The sequence below is a fragment of the Syngnathus leptorhynchus genome, chromosome 10 (genome assembly GCF_054491065.1).
Source record: "Syngnathus leptorhynchus isolate UIUO chromosome 10, UIUO_Slep, whole genome shotgun sequence".
Lineage (NCBI taxonomy): Eukaryota > Metazoa > Chordata > Actinopteri > Syngnathiformes > Syngnathidae > Syngnathus > Syngnathus leptorhynchus.
Window position 1 is genome coordinate 9,128,537 of NC_141204.1, and position 12,278 is coordinate 9,140,814.

General features: G+C 41.7%; 1 protein-coding gene across 1 annotated transcript; it reads left to right on the plus strand.

Annotated features, from left to right (window-relative positions):
• Positions 1–7,308: 7,308 nt before the first annotated feature.
• Positions 7,309–11,492, plus strand: opn6a (opsin 6, group member a). Its single transcript, XM_085922478.1, has 6 exons — positions 7,309–7,447; positions 7,614–7,819; positions 9,385–9,484; positions 10,225–10,329; positions 10,406–10,629; positions 11,022–11,492. The coding sequence occupies exons 1-6, from the start codon at positions 7,309–7,311 to the stop codon at positions 11,490–11,492; spliced, it is 1,245 nt and encodes a 414-aa protein (XP_085778604.1).
• Positions 11,493–12,278: the final 786 nt, after the last annotated feature.

Sequence of the window (12,278 nt, forward strand, 5' to 3'; positions counted from 1 at the left end):
GCCGCTTTTATTACCATGAGGTTATAGATTCAGGCTTAGCACAATGAAGGGCCTTCAGGAGTGACATGTATCCACTTTCCACTACTGGCTGCTTCTGTTCCAGTGGGCTTGCTCACCTAATATGTCCTTTCATTCACCTTGGGACTGTTATCATGATGTCTCATGGGAGCCTAGAACCAAACCTAATCGTGTATCCAATAGCAACATCTGTCTTTTATGAGCACATTTATTTTTCCTACTGTGTTTATTTACTATATGTGGGTGGGTCAGCGTGAAAAAAACGAGTGTCGCCGCTATTCCGATATATATGCACATATGGGCAGTCGACTTCACACTTGTCTTAGATGGTTAGATGTGAGTACTTTTAAATGTGACCAATTTTTTATGCAATTACATCCATCCATTTTCAAAACTGCTTATCCTCACTACAGTTGTTTTAAAATAGTTGTAATGACTGCTGCATGTACACAATCATTAAATATTGCCTTGAGAAACTGCAGTTGGAATCCAACATGTTGTGGTTTGTTTCTGTTGTCATCCTATGTCTACTAACCCGCAGAGACAAGCTCAGCGTGCTTCCTTTTCATTTATGCCAAACCAAGCCAAGTCAGCTCTCAGCACTGATATTGATGTTTTCATCCAAATGTCTGCATGAAAACAATACATGTCCTGCAATGTTGAACTCTTCTGTGTTTAATTATTACAATCATCGTCAAAAAGAAATTTAAATAGTAATGCATCAATCATTGTCAACACAGAGTAGCTTAATCAGTTGTTTCAAATATAAGAATGGAACATATTATATACATATTGATTTACTGTTCTAAACCACACGACACACACACGAGAAATTTCGGCTTTCTCTGTTTGTTCGGACTATAGTTACATTGCTGTGCTCCTTAAGAGACATATTGGTGTACATCATGGTACTTATCGGGGTCCCTTGTGTTTTTATGATTGGAACTTGATCCAAATTCTTTTAGACAGTATATATAATTTATCGCCATTCCTTGAAGTGAAGCAAGCTAATTATATGTATTTTCTCTCCAATCAAAACCACAAAGCTGCAAAATGTGGGGACACAAGAATGAAACTCACAGCCGTGCCTCCAAACGGCTTGCAAAGCCATAATCTTGGTAACGTCTGAGAGATCATATAGAGTTGGGCTGCAAGCATTGACCTTTTGAGACGCATCACTTTTGTGTAAACAGAGACTGTATTTGTTATGAGAAGGGCTTATTTGGATGCAGACTATATTTTCCATGTGACGTTTGAAGATCCACATTTAAAGTAGGTCGGAGATGGACGTGTCAGGACGGCGCTTTGATACGAAGGGAAATAAGGCACAGTCCTGTCATGCTGCAGGCGATCTAATGGTGCATTCCTTCAGCTCATGTGCAGCCAGGACTCTCCGTTAGAAGCAAACGTGCTGCAAGGACAACACACTCGCCATCATGTTCCTCTTTGCTGTCCTTCTGTCGCCATTCGTGCAGGGAGAAGCTCTGACCTCAATCAGGTTAATTGTACAGCAATCGTGCAATCAGCGCATTTCCATGGGCACAGAAACTAGCATGCATATGTAAATAAAACTAAAAATAAAAGGCAGTCGTCAGCATGTTTGAGGTGATGATGAACTTCGGCTGCACTTTAGTGAGCTTTTGAAGTGAACGGGGCGGCCCTCTTTACACATTTGCAGCTTGAAGATCACTGGAAGGTGTTGATACGCACTTGCCTAAGCTCAACACAACCACAGTCATTATGATTTTATTGTCAAGAAAGCATAACCATGGCATGCACGGGATTCTCAAGTCTGTCTGCAACTATGCTATATTGTTTTGATATATATATATATTTATACATTAAAGCTCAGACATATTTGATTTATGCAGGATGTGGTACGGCTGCTACTTATGAGATTGTGACTAGCCGTTTTAGCAAGTACAGAAAGAGTCAAGCAAACCTCACATTCCAACGTTGGCATTAGGGTTAGGCCTGAAAGGACTGAGGGGGTTTTCAGGCTTGAGGCCTTGCAGATCTGAACATGTTGGCATATCTGATATATCAGGCTGACATATGACAGGGGACTTAGACCTTCCATACATAAAAGTAGTATGACTGACATGAATGTGTCCATTTCCTGCAAAATTAATCCAATTTTGAAAGAAAAATTTATAGCAAGAATAGATTCTTTCAATCTGAAAGTTGGGGTTTTTTACTTTAAAGTTAAAATTAGATATTTTTTCGAATTGAACACATGGTTTTGTCATGTGGGAGGAAGATGGAAGTTCTCAGAGAAAACTAACACAAGCACAGAGAGAACATGTAAACTCTTTAATGAAACGAACAAAATAAGATTTAATCCTGAAATCTCTGTCCGCAGGGTGAAGTCCATTGTGGAATTTGTTAAGTAAAAAAATGTCCAGAGGCCTAATAAGGATCTTGAAGGGGCCACATACACGTAAAGGTCCAAAGGGTGGCTAAGTGTTGTCTTCTTAAATAGGCGCAGGCATGTCTCCTGGGTCAACGCTCGCAGTCAGGATGTCATCTTTGTGTAGACATTTTTTAAGTGAGGCAGCAACCCTCTAACCACCCATCACACACAGGTCGGCCCAATGACCCCAACAGGATGTCAGGCCTGCTAAGGTGTTATTGATGGGGTCAGATGTTTTAGAATAGATTTGAAACGCTTGCGTGATACGACTTTGAACGTGACTGGAGTCGTCACGCTCGGTGAATCTTTTCGCACCATAGACAGAGGCAGCCTCGTGTCATAACGCATTACTTTGAGCGACAGTGATCACAAGAACGTAGGGGTCACAAGGTGCGTTCAGGCTCACGCAGCTGCAGAAGAGCGAGGTCACTAATCTTCTCAATCCACAGACGGTCTGAGAACAGGATCCACAGAGGACAGTGTCACTTCCTAAGCTGCTCATTATTAGCAGCTCGGACAACAAAAACATTTATGTTCCTGCATAAAAAGCAACAGGAGTAAGAAAATCTGGGCAAGAAACATCTTAGTCGCAGAGTCCTATTTCCGCATGGAAATCTCTTCATATTTTTTGTAAATATCCCCACGTGTCAGGGGCCATGTGCAGACCTCAGGGAAAAAGTATGTTTTCCACCCTTAATTAGAGCTCCTTACATAAGTAACCTGCTTAGGCAAACACACAGAGGAGAAATGTTCAAACTTGCCCAAATAAATGTTTGTCTATGGTTTTGGGCCACATAAGCATCCTACCTCACCTCGCCACACGAGACATGCTTAACAATTGCCCTATTTTTCCATCATTGGGAATTCCTCAATGTTTATTTATTTTCAAACAAAAGTACACTTTTTTCTGTATCAGATAAATACAAAAACACAAAAGGCACAAATTTGGGAGCTCGTCACACTTTACGTAAAAACTATTGCATCTTCATTATTATCCCAAGGCAAGTAACAAGTAAGTCGCGTTCGCTCCCTCAACGGCGCAAATGCCCCTTTTTAGCCGAGCCAGATAAATAGCAAAAGAAAGAGAACTCCCCACCCTTGCACACATACTTTGTGCTAAACCTGTGCCGGGTTCAGACATAGAGCCCAAAGTGTTTCTTTGCTGCCTGCAGTTTCAAGCAACTTAGTCTGCCAGCCAAACTACAGTGCTCACAGATTTCAAGTAATTGTATGTAAAAGCAGCGGCTTCGAACTTTGGCGGCAAATGAAAAACAATCGACTTTTTGTACATGAGGCTGAGTCATTGCCTGAACCGTGAGCTTCACACATGGAAGACTAGCTTTAAAGGAGCTGAGGAGCTCTCAGAGTGCATATCATGTTCAGTGCAATATCCTGATTGCATCAAGTGCAAGGCATTTGCGGCAAAACCTTGTCCACGTGAAGCACTGCTGTAACATGAACGACAAAAATGCTATGACGGCGTCGACCGTCAACATCTGACACAACTCCTCAGGGATTTGGGTTCTTTGAGGAGGTGTGAACATGCCCAGGTCAGGAAGTTGTGGTTTATAAGTTTTTGTTATTGGACGTTTGCCATTCTCAGCTAAAGGCCAGCTGAATGTCTGTCTGTATTAGTCCACCACTCCTTCAGAACCCTGTGCGGAAGGAAGAATTGCCGCTAATATGGTGACAGTTCCAGGAAGTTTTCACTCCTGTTTATCATCACATTTTCCTCAAGGGCAAAAGTGTAATTGATGTTTTTAACAAGTTTTATTTTTATCATAAAAGCACGTATCCTTATTTTGCTTTTAATCTATGTATGTGCCAAAGGGACTGTCCCCCACACATCAAAATACAAATCCTAAAGTTCTCTGTCATGCTAATGTCTATGTCACATCATTCTTTATTATCTGATGATTTATAGCCCGCTAATGAACAAATTGATGTATACTGTTTTACAATTTTCCCTTTTATAAGAGGATTTCATTTTCTTATTTAGCCAGTTGCCAATGGGGTCGTTCCTGCAGCCTTCACTTGCAAATGAAAATATATATTTCCAAGCACTTATTATGCAAAAATCACAAGTTAACCTAATGAACAGACAATAATAAATTTAGCTATTTGAGAATACAGCACATAAATGAAAGAAATGGTCACCCTTAAGTCAACCAGGAAGTGGCCTGCATTTGTACACATAGATGGACAAACAAACACTTTGTCACTTTTGTTGACAGTTCTGCCTCAGTGGAGATCCGCGCCTCATTGAGTGTCGTTCTATTTTGACAAGAAATGACACCTTACCAATATCATACAAGGGCCAAGCCCAAATTGACAGACAGGCCACTATGTGGACGTTTGGAACAAGCACTCTCTGTGTTGGAGCAGCCTCGTTTGGAGACAAGGATAAAAAAAAAAAAAAAAAAGTGTATGGACCTTTTCAAGGAGATCCTGTATTGCCTTCTCCAGCGAGTCTATGTCCCAGTGTGAAGAGAGACTTTGTCGCCGTTTCACAGTTTGCACCCCTTTAACACACCTCCATAATAGTATCTATGTCTATGCTTTTCCATTTGGAAAACTACGTTTATAATGTCATATCCCGGGCTTTAGTGGGACAGAGTAAACTCGAGAGAAAGTAATCATCTTAAATGCAAAAGTTACAGTGGCTCACTGTTGGTGCACACTTTGGTATCCAGTCTCACCTTTTTGTATCTTAACATCAAAGTGAGTGTTGGACTGACAACACAGACAGCGCTAAGTACTTCAGTCATGTGCCACACCTGCTAATCGCTGTTTTCCCTGTTGAACGTTGACCTTTTAGTTTAGCGACAGTGTAATCTCGTTCGCAGCTGTCCTCAGCACCGACATGCAGCACACACTTTCACTGACACGCCATTGCTACTTACTTTCCGTGGTTGAAGTTACTCAATTTTAATAAACCGAATTAAATCCACAAAGGTGATTTTTTTGGGGGGGATATTTCCCAATTTTTTTCTCTGACAGACCTGAATTAAAAATGAGCTTCCTCACTGTGATCCATCACAGGAACAGAACTAACATCTCTCCAATATCTATACCAGCAACTTGATCATTCCTGCTGCACATTAGCATTTGGCACTATGAGCATGGTTCCAGTGTGAAAGCGTTATGACATTATTTTAACTGGAAAGCTCGTTCCTCTGAGGAATCAGACAAGCTGCGTGATTCTGTGGTGCTGCACACACAGCGATCAGTGGCGGGCTTGTTTGTCACGCTATGTCTCTCGGCTGAAGGCGTAGGCCGAGTGATGACTGGGCTCTTGTGTTTGCTGCTGGATGGGTGACAGCTCGGGTCAGAGGTTCTTTTTCCTCTTAGCTCCATTTCTCTCTCTCGGCCCGACGACCCAGCGGCTCAAAGAAAGGATTTGATGGAAGGGACTTCGGAAGCTCCGAGGCGTCTGGCAGCAGCAGCGGCCTTCCCGTCCACATCCTGAGGGCCGGCAGGGCGGCTCTGTGGCGGGCAGCAAAATGAAACAAGGTGCACACTGTGACTTAAACACAGAATGAATGGGGTGGGCGCCTCAGGTTACCTCAGAGAGTATTACCATGAGAAGGGAGCAGGAGGGGATGATGAAATTTACATTGAACAAAAGAATGTTAAATCATCCCAAATAACCAATCACCCAGGACTGTTCTTGTTTACCGATGCGGCTTGCAGACGATCCCACCATCATCGATAATCATCTAATCAATCCGACGAGCCGTGACCATTCTGACATCAACTGCAGCCACGTAAGTGTGACGTAAGCCATCACACACCTTGTCAAGTTGAAGTGATTTCACCTCTCTTGAGGAAAACATATGTTGTATGCCATGAAAAAAAAAGGTTTTAATAATGGATTGGACAGGAATGAAATTGCTGCCAGACCACACAACTCAGTGTGGGACCTTTGTGTAGCAGTTCTGTTAATGACTTCCTCCATGGTGGGATGATGCAAAGTGACAAGATGTTTTTCCTGTACCTCTCTTGAAAATCTGTGTTGTTACTTGGCAGTGTCAGTTCAGCTGAGGGAACAGCTGCTTGTTTGCCTCGAGTAACATGAGAGGATGTTCACCGCAGTCACGTCCAAGCGCAGAGCCAGAAGGGCCAGCTGCAGGATGGCGTCCTTGTGGGAGGGCTCCAAACAGACGGAAGCTGCTTGCGTGGCTTTGTCTTAAGGGTTTAATCGATATTACTCCTCCGAGTTAATCCAAACAACCAGGATGCACGTTATGTTGGGAATAGGTTTGACAGGTACTTTGTTTTTCTATCTATGCTGCTGACTCCGACTCAAATAAAAATATACCCACAGATTACAAAGTTTGATTCCTAAACACTATATTTTATTTTATTTAATGTATAATTTAATCAAAAGTTAAGTCAGTGTATTTTGTGAAGGCTTGCAGGAGACCGGTTTGGTGTGCCTTGCTCAAGGAGACCATCTCTTTCAATATTTCGATCTGATTGTTCACGTGTTGAAGTACGTACATTCCAAATGCATATAAACATGACCTTTCATTTGTCTTCTCCACTCAGAGAAAGATTGTCATATGCTTGCAGACTTTTGTATGCCATGGACTAAAAAATATTGTCTGCAAAAAAGAATCCTAGTGATTGACTGAACTATTATTCCCTGTTGGGAAGGATTTTGCCCCAAAAAGTCTATCTGCTTAGCTGTTAACAAATAGCAAGGATTAGCTCTACAATCATTGGGACAGTGAGCGCTGAGGTATTAGTGGCCGTGTCTAAGCTGGATTTAAAACGAACAGACCGTTCGTCTTGACTGGAAGATCGCAGGAGTGTCGAGTGGAAGGAGAAGGGAACGCAGCAAGACTTCATGCCTTGGCATCGACATTCAGGCCATGGAAATAACACTAAAGGCTTTTCCTATGAAGGTTGTCAATATTCCTTGGAGGAATAACAACCTGAGTAATCTGAATTCAGAGCCTCCGCTGTCTGAACATGGAGAGACCATCATTGGAGTCTACCTGCTGGTCTTAGGTAGGTCAGTTGTTAATACAGAACTTCAGTGGTTCGGTGTCTCATTCAAGTATTTAATTGAGTTGCTTATAAAGGACCTATCTTATACACATTCCAATGAATTAATAATATTTGACGCCACTATCCAGTATAACTTCACAGATAATCACAATCTGTCCTTTCACAGGCTGGCTGTCCTGGTTTGGAAACAGCCTCGTGATGTTTGTCTTGTACCGACAAAGGGCTTCTCTACAACCGACAGATTTCCTCACTTTAAATCTCGCCATCTCGGATGCCAGCATCTCAGTATTTGGTTACTCCAGAGGGATTTTGGAAATATTCAATATCTTCAAGGATGATGGTTTTCTAATCTCCTGGATTTGGACCTGTCAGGTAAAACAACCAGTCCAGGACAAAAAGATTCCTTCGTTACCCCAGTCTGTTGAGCTCACTTAGCCAATCATGATCTCAAAGCCTGTATCCCACTGAGCATCGAGGGTTAGCCAAGCTTCGCACAAGGCCTGAATGTTGATTTTTCACCAGGGTTCATTCAAGGTCGTAAGGTCGTAAAGTCGCAAAGACAGTTTTAATAGTCTTCAATAGTTTTTGTTGAGAAAGAAAAACTGTTTGCAACCTTTTAGTAACCCTGACAAAATCCCAATGGCCGCAAACCCTCGTGGCTCAGTGATGCCACCTGTATTCATCTGCTTTCTTCATTTCCCTAATCACAACTAATGAAGTAAATTAGTGGAATCTGTCTTTGAGTCAAGTGGTGCTGTGGATCTATGTGTGTGAAAGGGATTTTGAGCGTAGTTGCATGCATGTGAGCTGAAGGTTAAATCTGTAATAAGATTACAAAATGTGGAGCCTTTTACACGCCGGAACTCTGATCACAAGCAAACGTAAAAAACAGATCAAAAGATGCTGTAGAATTGTTGCATAACCTTCCTAAATGTTGGTTATACTGCACCTCGAACATGCATGAACCCCCAAAGTTGGACGAAGTGATCTCATCTCGTATACATTCAACTGTGATGGAGAAAAAAATTGTAGATCTTAATCTCTGTTTTACCTGAGAAAGAGAAAGGGAGGAGCTCTGCTTAATCCGTGAATCCTGCATTTCATTTCCTACAAATGGGTCAAAACAGGGTGCTTACACAATTTGAATACTGCAGCTACTGTACCTAATTAGATTTCAATGATTTAATGTCAAAGGTAAAATCAGACAAGTAGGCTCCGCACAATGTGAAGGGTGAAGGTAACGTGATGACGGACAGTAATAGGATTACAACTAAGAGAGATCAAGAAAGGGATCAAGTACGAGACCATAACTGGTTCAAATCACCGGCAAACACAACGGGGAGCACAGTTAAAGCCACACAGAATCATAGTATCATTAAAGAGATTGGGGATTCAAAGATAATCAAGCATTTGTCTTTCTAAACAATCGACTCATAGAAGTAAAAAAGAAAATCCTTGACTAAAACCACACAAAGCAGGATGCTTCTTTTATCAAACTTCTGTAGATTCCTAGCAAGTGTCTCAAAGAAGATCAACAGAATTTGGTGGTAAAAGTTGACTGTGCCATCCAACGTTGTGTACATAGTATTCGGAGTGATTCTTTCTGTTGCTGTTGCCTTGGGAACCAGGGTTTGAAGAATCAGCAGAGTTTACAGTAAAATAGGCATTTTTAACATTCTGTTGTGTTTTTGTAATTTTATGGCCAGTTACACAATTAAAATGTAACCTTAAAAAATGTATATCCAGTACATATGAATGTGAAAATGTATTTGCAAATTTGAACAAATCAGAAGCATTTCAAAAGGAATCATGTTCAAATTTGGAGATTCCAAAGTACATGTTAAAATGTACAAAATTCTACAAAATCATGACAAAAATCTAAAAAAAATAAATTAAAAAAAAGTCATTCTTCTACCCATCTTTGTGCTTCCATCTAGGTGGATGGTTTCTTCACATTGCTGTTTGGGCTGGCGAGTATCAACACTTTGACCGTTATCAGTGTCACCAGATACATCAAGGGATGCCACCCCAACAAAGGTTTGATTCTGCTCTCACACCAAACAAGCTTCTCACCCATGTCCACAGTACAGTCTTCACATTCCACTAGTTCCTGCCTGAGACAGGGGACTAACAAAACCTTAATACCAACTTCAGCGGTGAAAACAACCACCACTTGTCCCCTGTGATTCCACGTGCCAACATGTCATTAAGTTCCTTAAAGTTTCTATTTTTGAGTCTGTGACAGCGGCGAATGTTTTAATCGTGCTTGTGTTTGCGGTCGTTCATAAAAGACAAATCTGTCTTTTAACATTGGTGGTTAAATGTGTGGTATATGTGGGATCAACATTTTATGTGCATCTCAGGGAGTGTAGCTCCCAAGCATATTCTTGCTTTTGGGTTGGAACTGTTAGCCGCCATGCAGTAGTTGCGGCAACATCAACAAAACGTACCGCAAACTTTACTGTATGTCAAACGACTTATTGACATATGATAAGTGAGCCTAGCATGGAGAAGTACTTTTTTTCCAAAGAACACAAAGCTGCGTGTACCAAGTCAACACAGGTCTTGTTTTTTTATTCCCTTCTGTTTGCTGAGGTTGTTACCATAAGAAAGAACCCATTATTGACACATTCTGAAATTGATAACAAGACAAGAATTTTCCTTGTTAAGTCTGTTATTTGTCTGACTCGCCTTCACTTATTCATGGGAGCTTCTTGGAGGTGAAGTTGCATAATAATTCATTGTATAATTAATACAAGTAATTTTATTTTTTGTAGGTTGTTGCATCAGCATGAACACCATTGCAATATCACTCATCTGCATCTGGACCGGAGCAGCATTTTGGTCTATTGCACCATTGCTGGGGTGGGGCAGTTACACGGGTCTGTTGACGGAGGATACTTCACTTAAAAGATGATCACCTTGATATATTCATAAACTACATGTCTGACCCTGCAGATCGTGGATATGGAACTTGTGAGGTGGACTGGTCCAAAGCCAATTACTCCACTATCCACAAGTCTTACATCATCTCCATTCTCATCTTCTGCTTCTTCATTCCTGTAATGATCATGCTCTCCTCCTACGTTTCCATCATCAACACTGTCAAAAGCACTAACGCCATGTCAGCCGAAGGTTACCTCACCGCGCGCCAGAGGAAGGTGGAGAGAGACGTGACAAGGGTACGCAAACTCACCCCACCCTCCCCAAAAGTCATGCTGGTTAACATGTCTGAGTCACAGTTCTGAGGTTAAGAGTTCAAATTTTGGCTCCAGTTTGTAGGCTCTCCTGGGGATTAAATGGCTTTCTCCGGGGAGCCAAGCTTCCACATTCCCAAAACATACTTAGTTTAATACTTAGGTGTGAATGCGAGTTATGCACTATTATTGTAGAAAAGGAGAATACAAAATGGGTGGACATATCCAGAGTGGTTTGATTCAATCTTACGAAACAGTTCCTGCCTGGTGACCAATAGAGAGGAAGTCAACTTGCATTCAATTCACTTACTGTAAAGTACACAGCCCTGATGTTCTCAATGTCTTCTGGTAATCCTGACTCATGTTCCTCTTTCCAGATTTCCATTGTAATTTGCACAGCTTTCATCATGGCCTGGTCACCGTACGCGGTCGTCTCCATGTGGTCTGCTTGGGGGTTCCATGTGCCAAACACAACCAGCATCATCACTCGCCTCTTTGCCAAGTCGGCCAGCTTCTACAACCCGCTCATCTATTTCGGCATGAGCTCCAAATTTCGTAAGGACGTGTGCACCCTCCTGCCGTGCGTCGGGGAAAACAGGGATGTGATCCGTCTGCAACGCTTTAAAAACATCAAGCTTAAGGCTCAGGCTGCCCCTCCACCCGCACCACTTCCTGCCCAGGTACTGGAGGCCAAATACACAGCGAAAGACATGATGAGATATAATCCTGACAGTGACTCGGGAGTCAACAGTCCTCCTCGGACTCCTCCGTTTGAGAAACAAGAGATCTTCCATATTAATTTGCCCTCGCATATCGAAACATCAGAGTATTGCTGTGACAGACTCTAAAGACCGGGCCATTCTACTTAAACACATATATGACTTATGAGGGAAGATTAAAGAGATTTTTCTATTTTTTTTTTGCTCTTATCCAACTTTATAAGGATGTAAAATCCATTATTACTCTCAATAAATAATTTTTTGTCTGAAGGGTCAATTTGTGTTGTCTCTCATTATTCCAACTGTCATCCAAATATTGATCCATACGTCAGGTAAGAACTGAAAATGTTCCCATAAAATTGTAAAGGTAATACATTCCAAAATGTGTTACGAAGACAGAATCGTGTTTTAAGGCTCGGACCAGAACGTATGCTGCTTCAAAGTTGCTCATTGGCACCAAAACATCTGGAAACTGTCTCCAGCTCATCCCAAGTATGTGATGGCACTCAAGCACAGGCTGCCTCTGGCTCCTCATGCTCACGTACTTCCTACATCCCGCATTCTCCAGACCGTGTGGGTATGGTGTCTGCGCCACTAAAAAGAACCTTTCATTAACACTGTCAGGGGTTCTTTGTTTGACACTGGTCAAGTCTTGTACTCACAATCTACGGCTAATCACAACTGGATTCTCCCCAAAGAACAATAAATGTAAACATTCAACTTTATGATTTAAAGTGACAAAGGAGTTTCCTACATGAGCAATCAGTTTGGAAAAGGCAAACTGTCATTCTGTTTTTGGGGAAATGTTTATGAAAAAGGCTTTTTTCTCGCACAAACTAAGCTCCATAAAAATGGCTGGATGAGTTTGCTGTTCAGCTTTGGTAGGAGTTGAAGGCACACCAAACACCTTTCCAA